This window comes from Lactuca saligna, chromosome 2 (genome assembly GCF_052625555.1).
Source record: "Lactuca saligna cultivar CGN05327 chromosome 2, ASM5262555v1, whole genome shotgun sequence".
Classification (NCBI taxonomy): Eukaryota; Viridiplantae; Streptophyta; class Magnoliopsida; order Asterales; family Asteraceae; genus Lactuca; species Lactuca saligna.
In genome coordinates, this window is record NC_136418.1 from 161,220,403 (window position 1) to 161,244,399 (window position 23,997).

Consider the following 23,997-nt stretch of genomic DNA (forward strand, 5'->3'; position numbering starts at 1 on the left):
TTCAGTGTTATTGGTATAATGCAAATCATGTTACTTATTAATTTAACAATATGAGAAACGATATAATTTCTATAAAAAGAACATGCTTCCTATTTTGGAGTTGTTCTTCGTATTCCAGATGTACCGGAGTAGTTCTTCGTATTCCACACTCGTAAAGCACATTCAAATTTAGACTAAATACGTAACTACATTTCTTTACTCTCTATGAATTATTACTACACGATTTTATGCTACTTGTGTGGTAACAATGGTTAGAAGTAACAATAACACTACATTTAATATGGTATTCTAAAGATGTTCCTCTAATTCCAAACTAGTTCTATGCATTCTGGACTACATTAAATCGTTTATTTACTAAAATGTAAGTACATTGATCAATAAAACTTACATGGTTTTTTGAAACTATGCTAGAAAACACCCAAAATCTTCGATGTTTAGGTTCTAAGAATTTTGAAATCATCTCTACCCGAAATGTTTTGTCTGGTATGTCCGTGTATAGACCCTATTTACACATTCACACTATAGCTTTGGGTATGACCCATTTTTCTTACTCCGAAATAGTGTTATGAAATGAGTGGTTATTATCCACAAAAAAAAAAAAATGGTTGTTTTTTAGAAAATATCTTCTAAGAATTGGTTAGATTACATATTTTTTTCATGGTTTTTAGTTTGCACTATTATATTTGTGTTTTAAAATCGAAATCAATTTGGCTTCACTTAATTTAACCGAATCAAACCGATACATTCAAACGAACACTCTTAAACTTCAACAACTTCAACGACCGTTAAGTAATTATTCTCAATTTAGGTTTCATTTTTATTACCAATGAGCTCCTTTATTTGTACGGATATTGTTTGTCTAAACCAACAAATATGTTTTTATAAGTTGTAAACCTATCAAATTATCAAATTAACCAGATATGTAGGTGAAAGGTGACACCAATGATCAATGTGTTAATAAAGTCTTGAGAATTTTCCCTTTTTAACTCTTATAATCTTATCGAGATTGAGGACAAGTACAATTAAGTGTACAACGTGTTTGAATAAAATATTAATGAAAAGTCAAATTCGTATCATTGTTCTCTAAAGAGTTGACGACCGATAAGCATTCTTCTAATCTCACTTGTTCCGGCACCGATCTCATATAATTTGGCATCACGAAGAAATCGACCAGTCGGATACTCATTCACATACCCATTTCCACCCAGACATTGAATCGCCTGAACAAATTAAAAAGATCAGAAATTAATCTATAACCAAAATATTCAGTCATTCAGATCGATAGTTACAAGTAAGAATTAATTAATCGTCGAACCTGAAGAGCAACTTGTGTAGCACTCTCAGCAGCAACAAGTATCGCTCCAGCACAATCCTATAATTAAAGAAACAACGATCAAAGACCATACTTCTTAAATCTCTGCACCTAGTTGATTGCTGGAAATTTAATTACCTTTGTGACGATGTTTCCATTGTCACAATCCCTTGCAACTGAATATACATATGATCTGTAACAAGATAAACCATGATCAGTTATAAATATAGCGGAGAGGATAACACTTGAGAGTTATGGAGTAATGGAGTCGAGAAACTGTTTGTTTTTGTTTTTACCTTGAAGACTGCAAAGCAACATACATGTCTGCAAGCTTTCCCTATTTTTCGACATGATAAATAAATAATTTATAAAAAAACGAAGGATTCGGTGTTGATTTTAACAGAAAGTTTAGCGCAAATAAAATGACGAACCTCCATTAATTGAAACTCTCCAATGGGGCGTCCGAATTGTTCTCTTTGTCTGACATATGGAAGAACAACATCTAGACATGCCTGCATGATCCCGATAGGTGCAGCTGCAAATACGATTCTTTCTAGATCTAATCCGGACATCATGATATAAACTCCTGGAAATGCATGATCAGAATTAACCAGTTGCTAGTTTTTGCTTCATATATAAGAAGAAAAATACTAGGATCATGTATATTTTGTTATTAATGAATGTTACCTTTTCCTACTTCACCAAGTATATTCTCTGTAGGAACGAAACAATTCTCAAAAACAAGCTCATACGTACCACTTCCACGCATTCCAAGTTTATCTAGTTTCTGGGCAGCGATGAATCTGTATCCAATATTATACAACAGCAAGAAAATTAATAAACAATCAAGAAAATATAATATAAAATATAAAACAAAAAGACAAGTTTACTTAGTTATATTTCTACCATTAAAGTATGAGAAGATGACATACCCAGGTGATCCTTTTTCAACGATAAACGCCGTTATCCCTTTTGACCCAGCTGAAACATCTGTTTTAGCGTAAACTACCTGATCAAGTGGAAATTTCAGCTTTGGACTTTGACCAATTAAGTAGGAATTGGATTGTTGGAACTTGGAAGAAACTATATAAGAGTGTTAATAATTAAGATATATATATATATATATATATATATATATATATATATATATATATATATATATATATATATATATATATATATATATATATATATATATATATATATATATATATATATATTACCAGGGTGTCGGCAATTCCGCCATTGGTGCACCACATCTTGTTGCCATTAATAACATATCCACCATCAACACGATCGGCTTTACATTTGATGCCAACAGCATCTGACCCAGCTGATCATAACATGAAAAAGAAGATGAAACTCATAGCTGTAGTAGCATTTAATCTAAGATATATATTAAGATTTAAGAGAGGAACAAAATTAATTCGTACCATTTGGCTCACTGATTGAAAGAGCTCCTACATGATCCCCGCTGATTAGCTTTACAACAAATTAAATACGACAGAGATTAGAACTCAATTCCTAATAAGCTATATATGGTTGAAATAAAAATATAAAAACAAGTATTTATGCAAGCAAAATTACCTTTGGCAAATATTTTTCTTTCTGGGCAGCATTTCCATGTCTCACCTTCAAGAAGAAGAGCATATGCAACAAGGAAAGAGTTAATTGCTTTAACTTTAAGTTTTAAGACATATAATTAATCAGAATCCATAACAATATATATAAAATCTTATGTTTTACCAATTGATTAAGGCAGACGTTAGAATGGACGCCATAAGATAACCCAACTGACGCTGATGCACGGCTAATCTCCTCCATGGCCATGCAATGATATAGATAACCAACATCGAGTCCTCCATATTCCGCTGTGTTTCAAATAATATGATTTCACGATTTGACCAAATCAACGATAAGAATAGTGAAGATTGAAGATGCACACCTGGAGCTGTAAGTCCATGAAGATCAAAGTCCCCCATTGCTTTCCATAAGTTCACATCCTGCAACGTGAGTTCTTAGTTACTCTAAACGTATTAAAATTATTAATGAAACATAGAGAGTTAATTAATGAAAGAATTTGTCTAAGAACCTCTGGGAATGAATCCATTTTGTCGATTTTGTCTGCATGAGGAGCAATCTTCTCTTGGACGAATTGCTGAAGACCTTCTTTGAACTGCAGTCATGATCATTGGAACAGATTTAGAAATCACTGATTCTATCATCATAGACGTTAATTAATTATGAAATCAGAATTAATTAATTAATACCCTTATTTGAGTTTCATCGAATAGCAAAGAGGTTGAGAAGGAAGCGGCAGCTGTTGTTCGTTGTGATGCAACCGCAATTGGTCTCAGGACTCTCACCAATCTCTGCATCGTCGCCGGCCGGCTGCTTGATCGAGGTCAATGAAATTTGAGAAATGAGCGGGAGGTAGATAGCATTCATTAAATAGAATTCGTTGAAAGAATTTTCAAATTTAATAATATGCTATTATAGTGACCCAGGCATCTTGCATCAGTTTTATATATAGTTAATAATATTTAAATTAGCCTTTAATGAACCCTAATGATTTATGTTCATTGACTTTATTCAATACTCTATAAGAATCAGTTGAGATTTTGACTATTGGAAAAAATCTTTACCATTGTGTTCTTTCAAAACTATTTATCATTTTAGTGTTTTTCTTCTTTTTCTTTTATTTTTTAGTTTCCTTTTCATTTTTTTTTTATTTAAATATCTTATTTTTCTTTTTTCCTTTTTTATTCCATCTTTTTATTGTTTTTCTCATTTTCTTTACTTTTTAGTTTCTTTTCAGTTTTTTTTTTTTAATTTAAATATCTTTTTTTTTCTTTTTTATTCCACCTTTTTATTATTATTATTATTATTATTATTATTATATATATATGACAACTTTCATTTTAGTTTTTTTTATCCTTTTTTTATTGTTTTTTTAAATATATGTTTTTTTATTTGTTTTTTTTTTTTATTTAAATATCTGATTTTCTTATACAACCTTTTTACCATCAAATTTTAGCCTCAACATTAAAAAATCATAAAAAACCACCACTATAATCAAATTTTAAGATGCAAAAATTTCAACATTCACATACAATGTTTTTAAAGTGAAAAAAATCTCAACATTGTTTCTTACAAAAAAAAACATCACAAAAAAAAAAAACTCAACATTGTTTATTACAAAAAGAAAAACATCACAATTAGCTTCATCTTGAACCGGTAAAAAATTATTACTTGTAAAAAAAATAATAATAACAACAAAATAACTATAACAAATACCATAAAAATATTATTTTTTTAAATTACCTTGGCATAGACAGACATCATTTTCGATTATGTCCCGTTAAATCCACGTGCTCGAGAATGGTTGGAGAGTCATCCACTTAATAGATATCCGTCTATGCCAAGGTAATTTAAAAAATAATATATATTTTTTTACAGGTAATGATTTTTTACCGGTTGAAGATGAAGCTAATTGTGATGTTTTTCTTTTTGTAATAAACAATGTTGAATTTTTAAAAAACAGTAAAAAATGATTAAAAAAAAACTAAAATAAAAGTTATCATATATATATATATATATATATATATATATATATATATATATATATATATATATATATATAACAATAAAAGGGTGGAATAAAAAAAAGAAATAAGATATTTAAATTTAAAAAAAAAAAACTGAAAAGAAACTAAAAAGTAAAGAAAAATGAGAAAAACAATAAAAAGTGGAATAAAAAAGAAAAAAAGAAAAATAAGATATTTAAATTAAAAAAAATAAACTGAAAAGGAAACTAAAAAATAAAGAAAAAGAAGAAAAACACTATAATGGTAAATAGTTTTGAAAGAACACTAAAATGGTAAATATTTTTTCCATCCACCCTATTATGGTCAAAAACTCGGAATCAGTAATGGTATAGTTATGTTTCGTATAAACTATAAGGTCTTCTGGTATGCTCATCACGAGCCATCTCATGGTATACGTAGACCACAACCACAACCGTGCACACCATCCTGGCCGGTTGTGGTCGATCGTGGTTGTGGTTGGACGTTGTGTGTTCCACGAAATCAAACGGAAAAATCTATTGGTTGATGTTTGCAACGGCTAGTTTCTTTTGCAACGGAATTTTTTGTTTTTTTTTTCTTTTTTACCTTTCAAACATATTAAATTTCTTCTATAAATATCACACTTATGTTAAACATACTCACACAATTTCTTCTTTCTTTTCTCACAAAATCACACACTTGTTTTGCATTCTTCGAAAACCAATGGCTTCTAAAATGATGAATTGGTTAGAAAATGAAGAAGAGAACTTAAACGAGCATGGATAGCGGCTTTAGAAGACCTAGTAACGCCTGCTAATTTTTGGATAAAGGTTTGAAACGTGTTCCATGATTTAATGGGTTGCCAAAATCGTAGTGTTGATAAAATATGTTCGAAGTATCGCGATATGAGAGAAATGCATTGAATTCAATGGTATTTATAACCTTGTTATAAACAACGTACACGAAGACGACCCGTTTACTGTAGCCATGAACCAATATGAAAATACGAAACACACACCGTTTAAACACGTCAAAGCTTTGCGAAAATTAAAAGAGTATCCAAAATTTAGTGAGTAAAAGTAATGTTTAAAAAGTAGTTTGTGGTTGTATTTTTAAGGTTTTTTATGTTTTTTTTAATGTTATTTGTTTTAAATTAATATAATCTTGTTTCATTGAATAAAAAACTAGTTTAATAAAAAATATGTTTTATTGTGTTTTTAAATTAAATTTAATTTTAAAAAAAATGTGTTATTGTGTTTTAATGTATTTTTGAATTAAATTTAAATAAAAAAATGAGATGGAGTGGTAAGTTAGTGGTAGGTATCACATGTTAATGATAGGAGAATGTGGTGTTGATGTACCATCCACCACATATTCAGTATGTGGTTGGTATAACGGATGATCTAAAATGATTATATAGGTTATGCAATTACATATTTGTATAAGTTTGTCAATTAATTGTTTTTTTAATAATATGATCGCTTACTCGATTTAAATAGTTTAACTAATTAAACATATATATTTGAATAGTCAAATTCATATTCTCGATATTCCAATTTGGTGTGCTACCAATGGTTTAAGAAATATAAAAACGTTCCTATTTTTTTTTATGTAAGTCGAGCAACTACGTACTCATCCAATCTTTTAATTCAGATGATTAGCTGAATGAACTTTTCCATACCAAACCTCATTAAAAACTCAATAATAAATAATAATATATAAGGGTACGTACTGATATTGCCACCGCAATTTTTTATACGAAAAAAATATATATCGACAATTTTGCCATTGTTTACTTAATTAAGAGAGATAAATACAAATCTTTATCCAATAAAACGCACGATTACACCCGGAACTCCAAACGACGCCTTCTTCCTCGGTTCCTCCTTCGGCGCTGCTATTACGTCGGCACTTCTCGTCAGTCGATTCTTCTTCAGCCCACGCCATCGTTACAAACAGTAGCCATATATAAGTTGACGGTGCCCATTGCTTGCAGCAGATTCTTTCAACGAGTTTGATACCTTCATTGGAATCTTTAATTAACAGAGTCGTGGTGCATGGGTGGTGGTGGTGGATCTTTAATTGTTTTTCAACTGTGAAGACACCTGCATCAGAAGAAGGAATGGGTTTGTGTTTGGAGGTGTTTACGTTTGCATGCATGCAAACGGGAGAGAGAGTATCAAATAATATTGTATGTTTCTATCACTTTCTCTCAACTTGAAATTACATACAAGACAAAATATATAAAGCAACCTAGACAAAGACTATACAAGGAAACTAGCTTTTCCTATTATAAACTACTTGGGTTGCCAATGAAGCCACTTTTAGTGGGGTGCCTTGCCCCCCACCCCCACTTAAAAGGGTAAAAAATATAATAATGGTCCCACTTAAACATTTTTGGCACCCAATTTGCCCTAAAATCTGAAAGAAAAACCTTGAAAGTTAATATATAATTGCTTTTATTTTTGTATTAATTAATTTTTATATAAAATGGTGGTCCCCACTACACCATAGTTCTGGATCCGCCATTGATTGCCATCAGCTAGCGGTAGATTTGGATCATTATCGCTCGGTAAAACCAAGACATCCTTGAGAAATTTGAAGAAATAATTTACTTCAGTAAAATATTATCTTCTTAATGTAAGATCAAACAATAGAATTATTATATTCATAAGGAAGAAACCAATAAAGATCTGAATAGTTCGGCCAAGTAAACCACAGAAACATCTATGAGATGAAGATAGATGTGCTTCGCTTTTGTTATCAGTGACGCTATACCAAACTTGAAAAGAGACTTTGTAGACCAAGTCAATCAAATAAATTGGAATATTTCTTCCTCTAGTATTTTAGCTTTGTTTGTTATCTGTTGTAACTATGGGTAGGTTGATAATATAGGTTATGCAAATTGGTATCTTAACTTTAGATTAATAAACGAGTATTTCTCTACCATATACTCTGTTTCCAACATTATATTTGTGGCAATGTCCTTGAACACGGAGACGGTGTAGAGATTGGATTCCAAAGGCTTAGGAAGCACCACAACTGCCTGTAGGGATTCTGGTTTATACTCCTTTATAATACCCATGGAGTCAGATTGGATTTGAATGATGGGACGTTGTAAGGACCTGTGTGTGTTTTTGAAACAAAAATGTAGTTGCTATCTTTAATTAGGGGCATAATTGTTAATCTATATGCTTTTCCGAAAGCATAAAAAATCACCGTGATAATATCAGTACCCAATATATAATTGCCATCTTTAGAAAGTAACATGGAAAGTGGATATAGAATAACAAAGTAAACAACTAACAAACCTCGCGAGAAGATCTAATAATAATGACCATATGTAAGGCACGCGATTTCAAAACAAATCTTACTAAATAATAATAATAATAATAATAATAATAATAATAATAATAATAGCCGTGTATTAACTCTAAGAGTTAGAATCTATTAAATTGTTCTAAATATTAATATATTTAATTATAACAATTAGACGAATATAATGGAAATAATATAATTATAGACACTACAACAATCGGACCCTGTGCAGACGACGATTTTAGACCTTATGGAGACGACAAGTCGTCGGCATAGGGTATGGCGACGACAAGTCGTCGGCACAGGCGTGTCGGCATAGGTCTGTTAGGTCGTCGATATAGAGATCGTCGGTATAGCTAGCTCTATTGCGACGACATGTCGTCGGTACAGATTTTATCAACCACATTTTCGGGGGAAAAAAATAATGTTTTATTAAAATCCTATGGCGACGACTTATCGTCGAGATAGCTATGGCGACGACAAGTCGTCGGGACAAGTTGAGGCTATTACGACGCCTAGTCGTCGCTAACGGGTTTTATCAGTTAACGGTTATGGAACTATAGCGACGACTAGTTGTCGGGATAGCTACTGGTTGTTTTTTTTTAGCTTTATAGGTTTTGTACATTACCATTCCTGCATTTTTAACAAATCGAAAAAAACATTGCAGCATATATCAATTGAAATACATTAACTAGGTACCATTGTTCAAATTCAAAACATCAAATTCAAGTTTAATATTACAATAAGTAGTTAACTAATATTGTTCATAATATTAAAAAAAATCATCATTATCATAATCGTCTTCTTCTTCTTCTTCTTCTTCTTCTTCCATCCTTTCGGCAAATTGTTGAGAGCTTCTTCCATCCTATATTTTCATATTACCGCGAACATTTTCGTTGTTCCCGCGAGACCTATGGCGACGACTTGTCGTTTGCACAGATATAGTGGTCAAAGAAAGTTGGTCAAACGTTCCAAAAGCTATGGCGACAACTTGTCGTCGGCATAGGTTGACCTGTAGCGACGACTGCCAACGTCGGGATAGGTGTCGTCGCCTTAGCTTTGTATTCTTGTAGTGAGATATTCAAAAAGTAAAAATTCGAGGAAAAGAGAGCATTGAGATTAATGAACTTGGTTATCAACTTATCTCTATCATGGTGTAGCACTTGACAGTGTCACCCACATCTTCATCATTCATCAACCCTTTTAACTTCAAGAAAAACAAGTTTGATTAATGAACTTGGTTATCGACTTATCTCTATCATGCCATCATGGTATAGCACTTGAGAGTGTCACCCACATCTTCATCATTCATCAACCCTTTTAACTTCAAGAAAAACAAGTTTGATTGTATTGGTCTGTCAATATTACTGGCTCATTTGTTTGTTTTTTCTAAAAAAAACAATTTATTGTTGTGTCGCGCAGCACACGCATAGCACTTGGTCATTCGTAACTTTTTGTTTTTTAGAAAACTTCTAATTTAAAAATTGTTGTGTGTGTGCTGCGTGGTGAATCACTAGACCATCTGTTTCAAACATATTTGCACCTTACTTTAATTTATTGCAACAGTCTACCGACGTTAAAAAACAAATAGACTTTTTATTACATGTTGCAACTGTTTGGTCCACATCTTCTGCTACAGAGGATTGCAGAAATGGTCCACAGACTTAGACATTTTCGATTCGAAAAAACAAACAGCACCTGAGTTAAATATTTATTAATAGTAATTGTTAAGTCTATATCTGTTTTATCTAAGTAAAAGTTCATTTTTAAATTTTTTAACCATTTAAGTTTAGTTTTGTTATATTCTTACATAAATTTAAGTTTTTTTTTCTATTTCGTTTTTATGAATATTGAATTATATTTCACGTAATAAGTAATTGGCATGAAATATAATTCAATCCCCATTGAAACGAAAAAAAGAAATATGTAAGAATTTGCTAGAATTAAACGTAAGTGGTTAAAAGTTTTCCAATAGAAGCAAAATAAAAATTAAAAAATTAAAAAAATATAAATTGTACAGAACATATACCATAAAATGATATTGTTCAACTTACTAGGTGATAAGTTAACGTGCCTCAAACGTATACCATAAAATAATATTTTTCAACTTACTAGGTGATAAGTTAACATGCCTCAAGTTGGGCACTCTTGGACTAGGATGCTTCATTTCAAATGGTAACCATTAGAACACATACTTTTATTAAAATATTGCGGAAGCTTTGATACAATGGTAGTGGTGGTGATTGTAGGTGAATGGATTCATTGATCTCAAACTTAGAATTTATACCCTTATATAGATGGGCTTACAAACTATTTGACAAGAATAAAAACGTAAACGATGACGTTTAAACAAGGGTCATTATTTTATTTGTTACATGTGGCTGATAATCTTGATAATTATAAAGATATTTTAAACAAGTGGTGGGGAGTTTTTACCTTTATCCAAAAGCTAGAAGGACCCGTATGTGAAATTATTTCACATATCACGGGTTTTCAAAAGTTGAGTTGTTTGGATGTTCAAAAGTCATCAAGAAGTCCTCACCACTTGTTTAAATTATCTTTATAATTATCAAGATTGTTGGCCACATGTAACAAATAAAATAATGACCATTGTTACATGTGGCCGACAATCTTGATAATTATAAAGATATTTTAAACAAGTTGTGGGAATTTCTTGATAATTTTTGAACATCCAAACAACTCAACTTTTGAAAACCTGTGATATGTGAAATAATTTCACATACGGACCCTTCTAGCTTTTGGATAAAGGTATGGATCCATGGGACGATTCAATTTTATCATTTTTATAACTTTGACATCCAATAAATAATAAATCGACGAAAGACATAAAAAAACAATTAAAAACTACTTGGTCAGGTTGAGAGTTCAACATACAGCTTGACAACACTTAAGTCAGTTTATTTTGACTTCATCAAATACAAACCAAGTTGTATAGGAGTTTGAATAAGTAGCCATTATGATTGAATACGTGTTTAATGGAATGTGTGTAATGATATGGGGTGAAGTTGAATAAAAAAAATTAAATTAATGATCATTCAACAGCTGAATGGGGAGAATATATGAGAAATCAAATATACACCTACTTTTTTTCACCTACCATATATCTTCTTACACATTTAAAATTGTCACACTTGTCGTTCATAAAGAGACTCATAGAAAAATTTTCATTTTTAAATAACTAAACCTTTCATTCCATTTCATAAAAGATCATCATAGTATCAAGGTAGTTCCAAAATAACATCAAAGTAGAATAAAACAAAAGTCCGGAATCTCCAATGGATGCGATGTAATCATGTCGGACCTCCCTTTGCTACAAAAAGTATCTGAAACATTTAAATTTAAAACCGTAAGTACAAAGCTTAATGAGTTTCACAAAATATCACACATCATACATATCTACATACATAACAATACATCATATTTCAACCAATGAGTTTGTTTCAACCCAAGTGATTGCTATATGCCAAATCATAATCTTATAATCACCCTTGCAATGGTCTATTTCAGCCAACGAGTTTTGTTATTACGGTGAACTCCAGGCACATGTTTAGCTCTACTGAAAAAGGATCTTGGTCTAATAAGCATCCGAGAATTCACTATGCATGAGAAAGATAGATGCTAGGTCAAACAGTCATACCGAGGGTTGAACCCCTAATTGTAACAATTGAGAATTTTTCGTCATTAATTGTTACTAGGAGTTAGGTTCGACTCATAAAGACAAAAAAAATAATAATAATAAAATAAAATAAAATAAAAACTTCCCATATTGAAGGATAATATGGAAAGTTGAGTCAAAAATAAATTAATCAAAAAGTTAAAATGGTTAGCGTATTTGGAAAAAATGCGACCTAATGATCCCAAAAGTTAAAAGCATCGGGAAAATCTAACTCTGATTGGAAGAGTTAAGATTTATGACGAATAGAAACCAACCACATTAATAACGCTATTGACGTCAAAAATAGAAAAAGAGAACGGTTGATTTTCGGTGAACAATACAAAAAAGAAATTTGTAGTAAAGCATGATATAAGAACTAAAGAATAAAGAAGGGGGAAAATAGAAGTTGTATGAAGGAGATAAGATTTTTATAAAATATAAAAATGTGTGTTGAAAATGAAAGTTAACATTTGAAGATGCAACCTAAATGAAAGTTGTAGCTCTAGGAAAGAGCTACACAAATATCATTCATGGTGACATTTTGAGCTTATGTAATCCATTTTTGGGATGTTTGGCCCATTTTCAAGAAAGATGGAACTTGTTGCAAAGATGGGAATCAAGGGGGAGCTTATGGATCTAGCTTTTAGGACTCATTCTCAACTTGATGAAGGTATAATGCTTTGAACTTGATCATTCATCTCTTAGATCTACCATTTTTTAAGCTTTGGTTGCTTTTTGGTCCCAAGGAAGAAGCTTTATGGTTCAAATCTGATTCTTAGACTTAAGGTTGCCACTCTCAATGTTAAATGAGTCCCTAAGGCAGAAAATTGCCATCTTGGAGGTCTTAATAGGTTCATACATGAGTTAAGACCATTTTCATGGAAGTTGTCACACCCCAAAACCAAGAACGGTGGAAACGTTCTGGGTGGGAGGACATCATGTACAGTATCACAATAATGAAAAGTAGTAAACAAGCAACAACATCATCCATTGCATTAACAATATAATTTTAATACAAGTGTTCTGTCAAATTACAATAGACACTAAAGTATAAACAAAATGAAAGATGAGTCTTGAACGAGCTCCATCTTCTCTAAACCTTGCATCGGTACCTGTCTACTGTTGATCTGAGGATACAAGTTATTTTGAAAGAGAGTATCAGCTTTAAAGCTGGTAAGATCATAAGTATTAATGTGTCTTAATTTGTATGTAAGTATTTGGTTGACATGTAATGAAAGACTGGAAAATGTTTTGAAAGAAAGTTCGTGTAAGTATTAAAATGTTTGTAAAACAACTATAAACATTTGAAAAACTCTAGAAATTCCTATAATTTCTACTATATTATAAGGGAGTCTTCTACCAAGACCCAACTGTTCTAAATGTAGTCTTCTACCAAGACTTAACTATTTTGTATGTTCTTTTCTTGTAAAAGTGTGTAATTTTCCCCAAGTGTAACTATCATTAACAAAATATAGTTTGTACATTAATGTTTTAACTGAAATGATCACTAACTATATGTAAAGGGTAAATTAATGTAGTACTGTAGTGTTGTATTATAGGAACTACTGCTGTACTAACTACCTTAAACCGGATTTATATTAAGGTATCATGTGATTAATTGTACCATACTATCGACTAGGTAACAACGACAAATGTAGGTCGTAAAAAGGTATGACGTTTGGCACCCGCAGACCTGCAGGTCCTGCTGTAGCTAGCAGCAAGGTGTAGGATAGTCAATTCAGTATAGATCTATACGCAAACTCACGCTCTCTCTCCAAGAGACTCTGGCTACAACTCGGGCCATGACATTGAAGGCATGCTCCGATACAGTGGATCACAATTTGTTAACGTATTCATGTATATGTAATGTATTGTTACTCGTTCTAGTATCGTTGTATATGTTCTCTTTCTAGTATAGTTGTATATGTTCTTCTCCTAGTATAGTTGTATATGTTCTTCTTCTAGTATAGTTGTATATGTTTTTCTTCCAGTATAGTTGTATATGTTCTCATAGTAATAAGTATTGACTCATGAATGAACTTACTCATTGAACATCTCATTGATCTAGCAATTGTATAAGTATTATCCCGTGCTATCCATATGGTAACTGATAGCTTCATTTTATTTACTTATTTTTATAGTTTATTTTAGTACATTTCATTCGCATTTTAGTTAACCTTCATGCATATTTTCCCTTTTGTTATTTTTATGACCATTTCGGGGTACTTTCTAGTTTCTTGAGCATTATTGCAGATTTTCTTGGAAACTAGCGGGGCGGCACTCTTGCGAGGCGATTGGGCTTGAAGGGAATTGGAGATTTCATGCTTGATGGCTATGAAGGTGATTCATGGGGTGGACTTGTCAATTGCTTGAAGGCTTGGAAGAATTGAGCTTTAAATTTGAAAGATGCGGGGGAACATTCAAGCGTATGAAAATTATTAATCGGGCGAGTTCACGAGCTTTGGAGGATTTAGAGAGGTCAAATTGGGCTTTAAATGAAGAAAAACTTGAAGAAAATGGGCTAGGAGGTGATTGGATTCGATCTGGGCTAGTGGGATATGCTTTAGAGGCCCAAAATCTCAAAGGAGCCCATGTCAGGTACCACCCGCGCAACCCACCCGCGCAGCAGCACGCGGGTCGCGCAAGGCCCTGCAGGGGCAATTTCGGAAATCCTTCTTTTGAGCTATTTGAGGAAGGTTGGTGCCCATCTTTTGCATACTCTTGAACCCCCGATTTTTGAAGATTCTCTCTGGAGTTTTGGGGACTTTTGAAGGCCAAGAACCCTTGAAGAACATCATATTTTTACCTCTTGATTCTTGCTTAATGTTTGGTACAAATTTCTCTAACCTTGTTTCTTTGTGTTTAGCCATGCTTGGCTAAACTAATCTTGGTTGACTTTTGTTTAATCCTTTGAACTTTTGTTGAATGTTGAAGAATCCATGAACATGTTCTTGAATCTTTATGGAAATGTTTTGTGTTTTAACATCTTATCATTACTTGTATGTTTTAGTTCATGAGTTTAAATGTGTTTGTGGTGATTAGTTGGCTAATTTCTTGATTAAGTAAAGGATCCTCAAATTAGCAAGCAACAAATGATTTTTGTGTTGTTTTTACTTCACACAATCATAAAAACATTTCCTCCAACATGGTGGTGAAAGCATTTGACCCCTCTTGGATTTGGTGACTTTTTGGTTCTTAATGCTAGTTTACTTTCACTAATTACATGCTATTTGGAATTAGTGACTTTGACTAAGGAAATTGTTATGAGCTTCTCTAGCCATTTCAACAATTAAGAAAAGTCTAGGTAATCTCAAGCTCCTTGGATTACTATAGCCAAATTGAGGATTTAAAACAAGTATTGCACCATTGAATTCTAATGATATGTTCATCAAAAGTCAAAGTGAGAAAACTTTAAGTCAACCATCTTTCCCTTATTGATTTTACATCGAATTCTTATTTTTGTTGCAATTGTCTATTTAAATCATAGTTAATTCTAGTTAGCATCAAGTATTCAAAACACCAAAACCCCCCATTTTATTTTTATTGTTATTTTACAAGTATTTTTACAAAGAGATTTTTCATAGAGTTAGAAATTGAACCAATCTCCGTGGATTCGATCCCTTTACCACTATACACTATTTTAGTGTGTAACATTTAGGGTTATTATTTGTGTTGGCCTCGACAACCACCAGTAACACACTAATGAAGTAACTGGTACGTATGAATCTGGAAGAACTTTTATGACTATATATGTATACATGATATATAATTAATATTGAAACGACCTTCGGACGGTTACCCGATATCCCACCAGACCACATCTCAAGCGCGAAAAGGAAATAGGGTGGATAGCCTTCCTAAGTCTTTTAACCATTTCTTATATAACTATACATATATAGGCATGCAAATTATAATATAAAAGCATAAAATAAGTTTTGTATAACCTTTGAACATAATTAATATCTAAGAAAAGATCAACTTGATGTCAATCTATAAAACGGGTTAGAAACATGGGTTTGATAAAACAGTTTTAAGTATAAGGAAACATTTGTTTGAAACACAATTGTAAATGAGTTTGAAATGAAACATACAGAGTAAAATGTACAGTTTAATAAGGAGTTTTAATCATATAAAATGTTTATGCAAATAATTTGAAGGAAACTGTTTGGTAAAACGGTTAATGAGTACTAAATCATTTGAAATGTTGTTTATTAATCACATGTGATTGATATAATAACTAGCATGATTCTACTTGTATCCCCCCCCCCCCCCCCCCCCGTAAAACAGCTAAAACATTGATTAAGGAGGATGAACTCACCTGGTGTGGGTGATACGGATGAACTGAAGATGTAGGATTGCTAAGTGTCAAGTGAAGTCTTGAACACTCTCTATGATCCTAGTAAACACATAATATCACATATATGTAACAAATTAGTCTATAAACAACTAATAAACAAGTCAAGACACCCTAGGACATGCTAAACACCTTTATCAAGTGTTATTAGCCTCTAGGATTGCATCTAAGTGTTGTAGGGAAAAGCTATTGTGTGTAGGGCTCAAGGAAAACTCCACCATGAAGTTCACGGCCCTAATGATCCTACTAAATGAGTTTATGGTCGTAAGCTCATACTTATGTTACCATTTGATGTTTGATGCACTATAAGGCCCTATGAAGCATTACTACTTAATGGCTTGGTCTATTGGAATATTTTAGGGCATAATATAACTCCTTTTAGGATTTTACGGCCCTGGGACCATATCCCTTGGAGATTACGGCCGTAATCTCCCTTCGGAGGGTGTTTATGGTGTTTTCAAGTCCCTAATTTAACTAGGAACTAAACTAGGCTATTGTACAAGGCTTTAGAAGAGTTTATAGCACCATTTGGCCCTATTGTTTGGAGTTTTAGAAGCCTTATCCTTGGACGAATCCGTCCACCCCTTCCTTGGGGCAACCAATTCCCTAATTTGCAACTATCACATAATTACAATTCAGCGCCTCTAGTTTTATTAATTACATTTGATCACAAAATTAATTCTTAATTAATTATTGACCAATATTAATTAAACAAATATTATTTCTCCTTTAATATATTATTCTTATAATATATTAATAAATCATATTAACCTCTTTCTCTATCATTTCTCCAATCAAGTTGCTTTGGTGAAGGCAACCCAAAAGGACCATGCACAACCGGCTCAAGTACTTACCAAATATGGTTACGGGCTTAAACACTAATCCAACAGAATGGTATTCTGGTCGATCCGGTTAAGGTCGAGGTCGTGATGCAGTGGGAGGTTCCGAGGTCTCCATCTGAGATTCGGAGTTTCCTTGGGTTAGCAGGTTATTATTAGAGATTCATCTATGATTTCTCCAAGATAGTTGTTCCTTTGACTCGGTTGACAAAAAATACGATCACTGTAACATCCCAAAAATTATGGGCCAAAATTTTCATTTTTAATTAAGTGATTTGCAAAACATTCGTAACAAAATATCATTCGACCATATCATTTAATAAAACATGTCTCGCGTTTGTAAACCAGAACGTGAATCATAATAAAATCAGAGTACAAATCCCAGAATGTCTCATAGTGCGGAAAAACAAGAACGTGTGTGTGATATGCCGCTACCGCGCCAGCTCTTTCCCCTTGGCTGAAGAGGTACCTGAAACAACAACTAAAAACCGTAAGCATGAAGCTTAGTGAGTTCCCCCATCGTACCGCATACTAAATAACCACATAACATACAAATATTGTCAGGCATATCTGGGTGCCCCACCTACCCCTTCGGTCCTCTCGACCGGATACTGACTAGCATATCTGGGTGCTGGTCTCCCCTTCGGTCCTCTCGACCGGATACTGACTAGCATATCTGGGTGCTAGTCTCCCCTTCGGTCCTTTCGACCGGATACTGACTAGCATATCTAGGTGTTGGTCTCCCCTTCGGTCCTCTCGACTGGATACTGACTAGCATATCTGGGTGCTAGTCTCCCCTTTGGTCCTCTCGACCGGATACTGACTACCATATCTGGGTGCTGGTCTCCCCTTCGGTCCTTTCGACCAGATGTTGGGGACTATTTCACTCCCTACCACTACCACATAGCACGTATCACATAATCTATTTAGCATGGTTGGGCATGACTGCCCCTTCGGCCCTATCGACCGGTAACCTGGGGACTATCTCCCCTAGTATCACTAGCACATAGCATCATATCATACAAACACATAAACATAACACAGGTAGTGGCAACCCTAGATGAATATCACAGAGACAATCATCTAATCATACAATTCCTACTAATGGGTCGGCATTGTGGCCTTAGACCCACTGCTACGAGAAGGTAACTCACCTCGAAGTAGCTACTAAAAGTCTGCTTGCTGAGCGCCTGACTGCTGAACCGGAACTCCCCGGATACAATTTCCATAAACACTAAGTCAAATACTGATAATTAATCTTAGGGTAAAATGACTATTTTACCCCCTGGTCAAAGTCAACTTCCTGGTTGACCGGACTCGCCGAGTTGGCTCGCCAACTCGCCGAGTCCCTTCCATCTGTTCTAGTTTTATACCCGTTTCTACTCGTTGAGGTTAGCGAAGACTCGACGCGTTCTTCTTCGATGCACACATACTGAGTCCAAGTTCATCCGACTCGCCGAGTTGAAGAACAACTCGTTAAGTCTAAGGCAATCTTCATCGGACTCGCCGAGTTGCTCATCCAACTCGCCGAGTTCATGGCTATCTTCATAGGACTTGTCGAGTCCAACGTTCTACTCGCCGAGTTCATTCAGTCATTTTTCCATATAGACCTGATTTGAGCCATGCAACGGCTCCAAACCACAGATCTAGGCTTCTAGGGTATGCTTATCACGTAAAGTTGCAAACTTTACGTGCACGCATAGCTTTAGGGGCTTCAAATGTCCAAACTAAGCTCTTAATGGGGTTCTAAGCTCAAGAGGGACCTTAATCAAAAATATGACTGAAACTTAACACTTCTAGAAGGTAAAGAGAGTCCAGATCTGAAGTATAACCCAACCATAAGGTTTCTCTACAAAGGATTTGGGTTTTTAGGGCTTAAAAGCAACAATTTAGGGACAAACAAGATCTAATAGATCAATAATCGAGATGGAAACTTTATTACCAGAATGGATGACCACAAACGAATGTGTTCTGGATCTAAGTCCCCTTCCTTGACCTCTTCATCCCTTCTTCCACTTGCTCCAATGTGCACCAAAAGTCCCTTCACAAGGCAACAATCACTCAAACTTACCAATGGATGCTAGGGTTTCGATAAGGAATGCTCTGAGGGTGATGGAGGCTAAGATGGGGTTATAAGGACATTTAAATAGGGTGCAAACCCTAAGGATTAGAGTTTCCTCCTGACTGGCCTACTCGCCGAGTCCATGCGTGGACTCGCCGAGTAGATCACTTAAAGCCTGCATCCAACTCGACATCTACTCGGCGAGTTAGGGCTACAACTCGCCGAGTAGCTCTTCCAAAAAGAAACGTTTAATCAAAATAAATATGTACCAGGAACGGAGCATTACAGTCACATTTCACTGGGGGCCTGAGCAGCATGCAACTTTTGAGACCTTGAGGCAAATATTATACGAGGCGTCGATTTTGACCCTGCCGTAGGGTGTTGAGGATTTTGTGGTTTATTGTAATGCGACAATCTCAGGTTTGGGGAAATTTTTGATGCATAGGGTTCGCGTTATCGCTTACGCTTCGAGCATCTAAAGCCTCATGAGGCGAGCTATCCGACGTATGATTTGGAGTTGGGGAATATGGTTTTCACCCTCAAGATTTGACGACATTATCTTTATGGGATCCGTTATACTACTTACATGGATCAAAAGAGCCTGAGGTATCTAGTGGATCAACCAAATCTGAATATAAGGCAGTGCTGGTGGGTAGATGTGGTGAAGGATTATGATTGTGAGATCATTTATCATCCGGGGAAGACCAATGTGGTGGCAGATGATCTCAACCGCAAGGCGGTCGCGGATCCGATCAAGGATATATATTTGAGGATGACAGTGATTACTCCGCTATTAGAGTGGATTCGGGAGGCTCGGATTGATGTTATGAAGGAAGAGCACCATAATAGTAAGCATATTGTGGGTCAGGTGACATCATTTGATTATGATAGTTGTAGGTTGTTGACTCTTCATCGGAGGGTATAGGAGAAAGATCTTGTATGAACAAGAGTCATTATAGAATGATATTACTAATAATATATGATCCTATAGGGTCACATCATATAGAAAGTTACCGTCAATTGATTATTTATTAGTATAATTTAATTATTAGTAAATATATCAACACTTGTATTTAATTGGAAAATTATTATTTCATGGAAATAATATTTTACTAATTAGGAATTTATTATTTATGGAAATAATATTTATTGAAGAAATAACAACTTATGAAATATATCATAATATATGATTATTTATAAGTTATATATCTTAATAAACTAGTTCAATTTATATAAAAGGTAGTTTTATATAAAATAAAATATTTATATATTCATATTTATATCCTAATAAGCTAGTTATAATTTTTATAAAATATAGTTTTATATAAAATAAGATATTTATATATGACTAGTTATATATATATATATATATATATATATATATGTGTGTGTGTGTGTGTGTGTGTGTGTGTGTTGGGAATTCTTAATAAAAAATGATTGATTTTTATAAAGATAACATGTCTGTGTATAAAAACTAGCCATGAGACAACTTTTGTGTTCTTTTGGACATGTCTTTTTCAAAAAATGGGAGGAGACAAGGCATGCATGCCTTGTCTATTATTCTGTCATACTTGGGACAAAGTTGTCGCTCCTTTTACTTTATGGTCTCCCTTTGCTTTTTGGTCATATATATAAGGGAGGACATGGAAGCGTTTTGGAGACACTTCTTGAAAGTCTTCTTCTTCGTCTTCTTAAAGCCAAATCTGAGAGCTCCATGCTCTCTAGAGGATTGCCAAATTCCAGGATTTGATGGTTCTTCTTCTTCTTCTCCATTCTCTTGCATTTTTATGCTAGATAAAGTCCCTTTGTTGCTTCACCTTTGAACATATATTTGGTATATATTTCAAATGCTTATGAACAACAAATTACAAGTGAATACTAGCATGTTTTGATGATTCTAATCTTGCTTGGTGGATACTTGTAGGGAACTCTTGCTTTAGAGTTTCATATCATACTTCATCAACTTCCAACCTCCCATGAGGATCAAAGTCTTCAAAGGTTGTTATGTTTTCCCTTTTATGGTTGTTTTAATATTTCTAACTATTGCAAAATGATCATTGGTGAGTAAAATAGTTTTAGTTTTGTTCAACAATTTTAAAGATTCCATTATCAATTTTACCGGTTGGGAAACTAGATTTATGAATAAAAACCCACCAATGGGTTCCGTATTAGGGCGGTGTGTGTCAGATTCTGATGAAGGAGGCGTACAAGTCTAGGTTCTCCATTCATCACGGGACGACGAAGATGCATAGAGATCTTTGTCCTGATTATTGGTGGCCCTGCATAAAGAGGGATGTGGCTTGGTAGTGGAGAGGTGCTTGACTTGAAGAAAAGTCAAGGTCGAGCATCAGCAACCTCACGACATGATGCAGCCTTTGGAGATTCCCGTATGGAAATAGGAGGGGATTATCATAGATTTCATCACAAAGTTGCCTCGAACGGCGAATGGAGTGGATTCGATTTGGGTCATCGTGGATTGATTGACCAAGAGTGCGCATCTCATCCCGATTCAGGAGAGTATTTCTGTAGAGAAATTAGTTGACGTATATATCAGGGAGGTTGTAGCATGGAATGGGGTGTCGGTTTTTGTGGTTTCAGACAGAGATGTCCGGTTTACTTCTAGGTTTTGGAAGAGTTTCCATGATGAGTTAGGTACTCATCTCCATTTCAGCAGAGCATTCCATCCGCAGACCGATGGTCAGAGCGATCAAACTATTCAACTTTAAAGGATATGCTTTGGGCATGTGTTTTGGACTTTGGTGGGAGTTGGGATACGTATCTTTTGTTAGAGGAATTTTCGTATAAGAACAGTTATCACGCCAACATCGATCGGCCTCCATTTAAGATTCTTTTATGGGAGGAAATGTAGGACCCCGATATGTTGGGGTGAGGTCGAACAGCGAGTTATGGGGAGTACCGAAGTGGTAATCAAGACCACGGAGTTAATCCAGCAGGCTCAGAGTAGACTCCAGATGGATCAGAGTCGGCATAAGAGTTATGCAGACAAGCACCAATCAGAGTTAGAGTTCCACATGGGGGATATGGTTCTCCTTATCACCTTGAAAAGGTGTCATCCAATTCAAGAAGAGGGGGAAGTTAGGCCCCAAGTACATCGGTCCTTTCAGGGATTTGCCCCGCGTGGGCCAGCTTGCATATCACTTGGATCTTCTAGATGAGCTCAGTCAGGTCCATAGCATGTTCCACGTCTCTCTGTTGCGGAAGTGTTTAGTGGATGATTCCGTAGTGGTTCCTTTGGAGGATATCCAGGTGGATGACCGCCTGAATTATATTGAGAAACCGGTGGCGTTCCTTGACCAAAAGAAAAAACCTTAAGGAACAAGGTTGTTGAATTGGTGAAAGTTTGGTGGCAGCATCGTAAGGGTTCTGAATGGACGTTGGAACTGGAAGATGACATGAAGAAGCACTATTCGGGGTTATTTAGAGCAGCGGACTTCGAGGACGAAGTTTGATTCAAGTGAGGGATATTTGTAACACTCGATTCCATGTATGAATTATTTTTATTTGTGTATGATATTTTCTGTTGAAGGCCAAGACATGGTGACGCCACCACGACGTGGTGATAAGCTTTTTGGCCACAGGAGTTTAATGACCCACCACGACGTGGTGGCGGCTGTTGGAGAAAACCCTAAAGTTTAAGGGTTGACCACATATTTAAATTCCTTAACCTCTCATATCCTCCCTCCTATCAGCCTCCATCTCTCTAAATCATCCATTGCTAACCCTAGATCCCTTGAGTGAGTTTTTATCCTTAAAGTGTGTGTGTGTTTGGTGCTTGTGAAGGAAGAAGGTGGTAGAAGATCATATTGGGAGTCCAAAGCAACTTAGGTCTAGAAGTTTATCTTCCTCAAGCATCTCAAGAAGGTATAAAGTATTTACCTTGATGATTTAGTTGATAGATCTATGGATTTTGCCTACTTTTCTCTATGCCTTGTTGTTTTGGAAGGTTGAATCTCATAAAGCTTGCAACTTTATGAATGTCCATACCATTTGGAGCATTTGGCTCTTTGGATCTAATTTAGATTTGAGTTTTAAGGCCATGCATCAAATCTTGGCCCTTTTGACCTAATTTGACCTAATAAGAGTTCAAGACATGCATTGGATATGCATGTTTAGAAAGCACCGATTTTAATAATGTGTTTCGTGTTAGAAACTCTTATGAAGCCGTTGAGCAAGTATTCTTAAGGATTGAGTGAATATTGCTTAAGTTATGTGATGTTTTGGACCTTAAAGTTGAGATATATGCACTTTGGAGGGTTCTATTAGATAAAGTTGGAAACTTTAGCCATCTGGACCCTATTATGGAACAGATTTGAGTTGGAGACCCTTTTGGATCGAAGAAAATGATTGAATGCGTTAAGCTGTTGAAAACCATGTTACCACGACGTGGTGAGGGGTGGAGAGAGAGAGAGAGAAAACAATGAAATTTAAAACTTGAGTATATAGTAGTTTAATTATATATAAATATCAAAATGACATTCGAATAATAAAATTTAATTAGATACGGACATGTCGATCATATGTAATTAAAAGTCTAGTCATTCGTTGTTGGGCCTTGGCATTTAGGATAGAATAGAATTGGTCCTATCTCCCATCTTTTGTGGCTGGAGTTGTTGGGTTTGTGTTGGCCTTTTTATCAATATAGTTTTCGGCTTTTCGCCATTCAAGAAAAATATTAGCGGTCTTTTTTTTTTATGTAATAAAGTAGGTACTTCTTTAGACAAAATAAAAATTCCACAAACACTTTTTAGGTGCATAAACCGATATAAAAAGTAAAATATCATCACATAAATAATCATATAACCCATAACATGTAAAATAGTTTGGTCCTATAATAACGTATGGTTGCAAA

At 34.5% G+C, this 23,997-nt stretch overlaps 1 protein-coding gene and 1 long non-coding RNA gene across 2 annotated transcripts; both read right to left on the minus strand.

The window, feature by feature from the left end:
• Window positions 1–954: 954 nt before the first annotated feature.
• LOC145029275 (isovaleryl-CoA dehydrogenase, mitochondrial-like) lies at window positions 955–3,744 on the minus strand. The gene is made up of 14 exons (XM_078977862.1): window positions 3,583–3,744; window positions 3,405–3,488; window positions 3,258–3,315; window positions 3,059–3,183; window positions 2,900–2,944; window positions 2,746–2,794; window positions 2,536–2,645; window positions 2,245–2,321; window positions 2,000–2,115; window positions 1,744–1,898; window positions 1,609–1,649; window positions 1,451–1,505; window positions 1,316–1,372; window positions 955–1,220 (listed from the first exon to the last, which is right to left on the minus strand). The coding sequence occupies exons 1-14, from the start codon at window positions 3,688–3,690 to the stop codon at window positions 1,074–1,076; spliced, it is 1,227 nt and encodes a 408-aa protein (XP_078833988.1). The 5' UTR covers window positions 3,691–3,744; the 3' UTR covers window positions 955–1,073.
• A 5,547-nt stretch (window positions 3,745–9,291) lies between these two features.
• Window positions 9,292–10,445, minus strand: LOC145029276 (uncharacterized). The gene is made up of 2 exons (XR_013676443.1): window positions 10,309–10,445; window positions 9,292–9,520 (listed from the first exon to the last, which is right to left on the minus strand). It is a non-coding gene; the product is annotated as an uncharacterized LOC145029276 (long non-coding RNA).
• Between the last annotated feature and the right edge of the window lie 13,552 nt (window positions 10,446–23,997).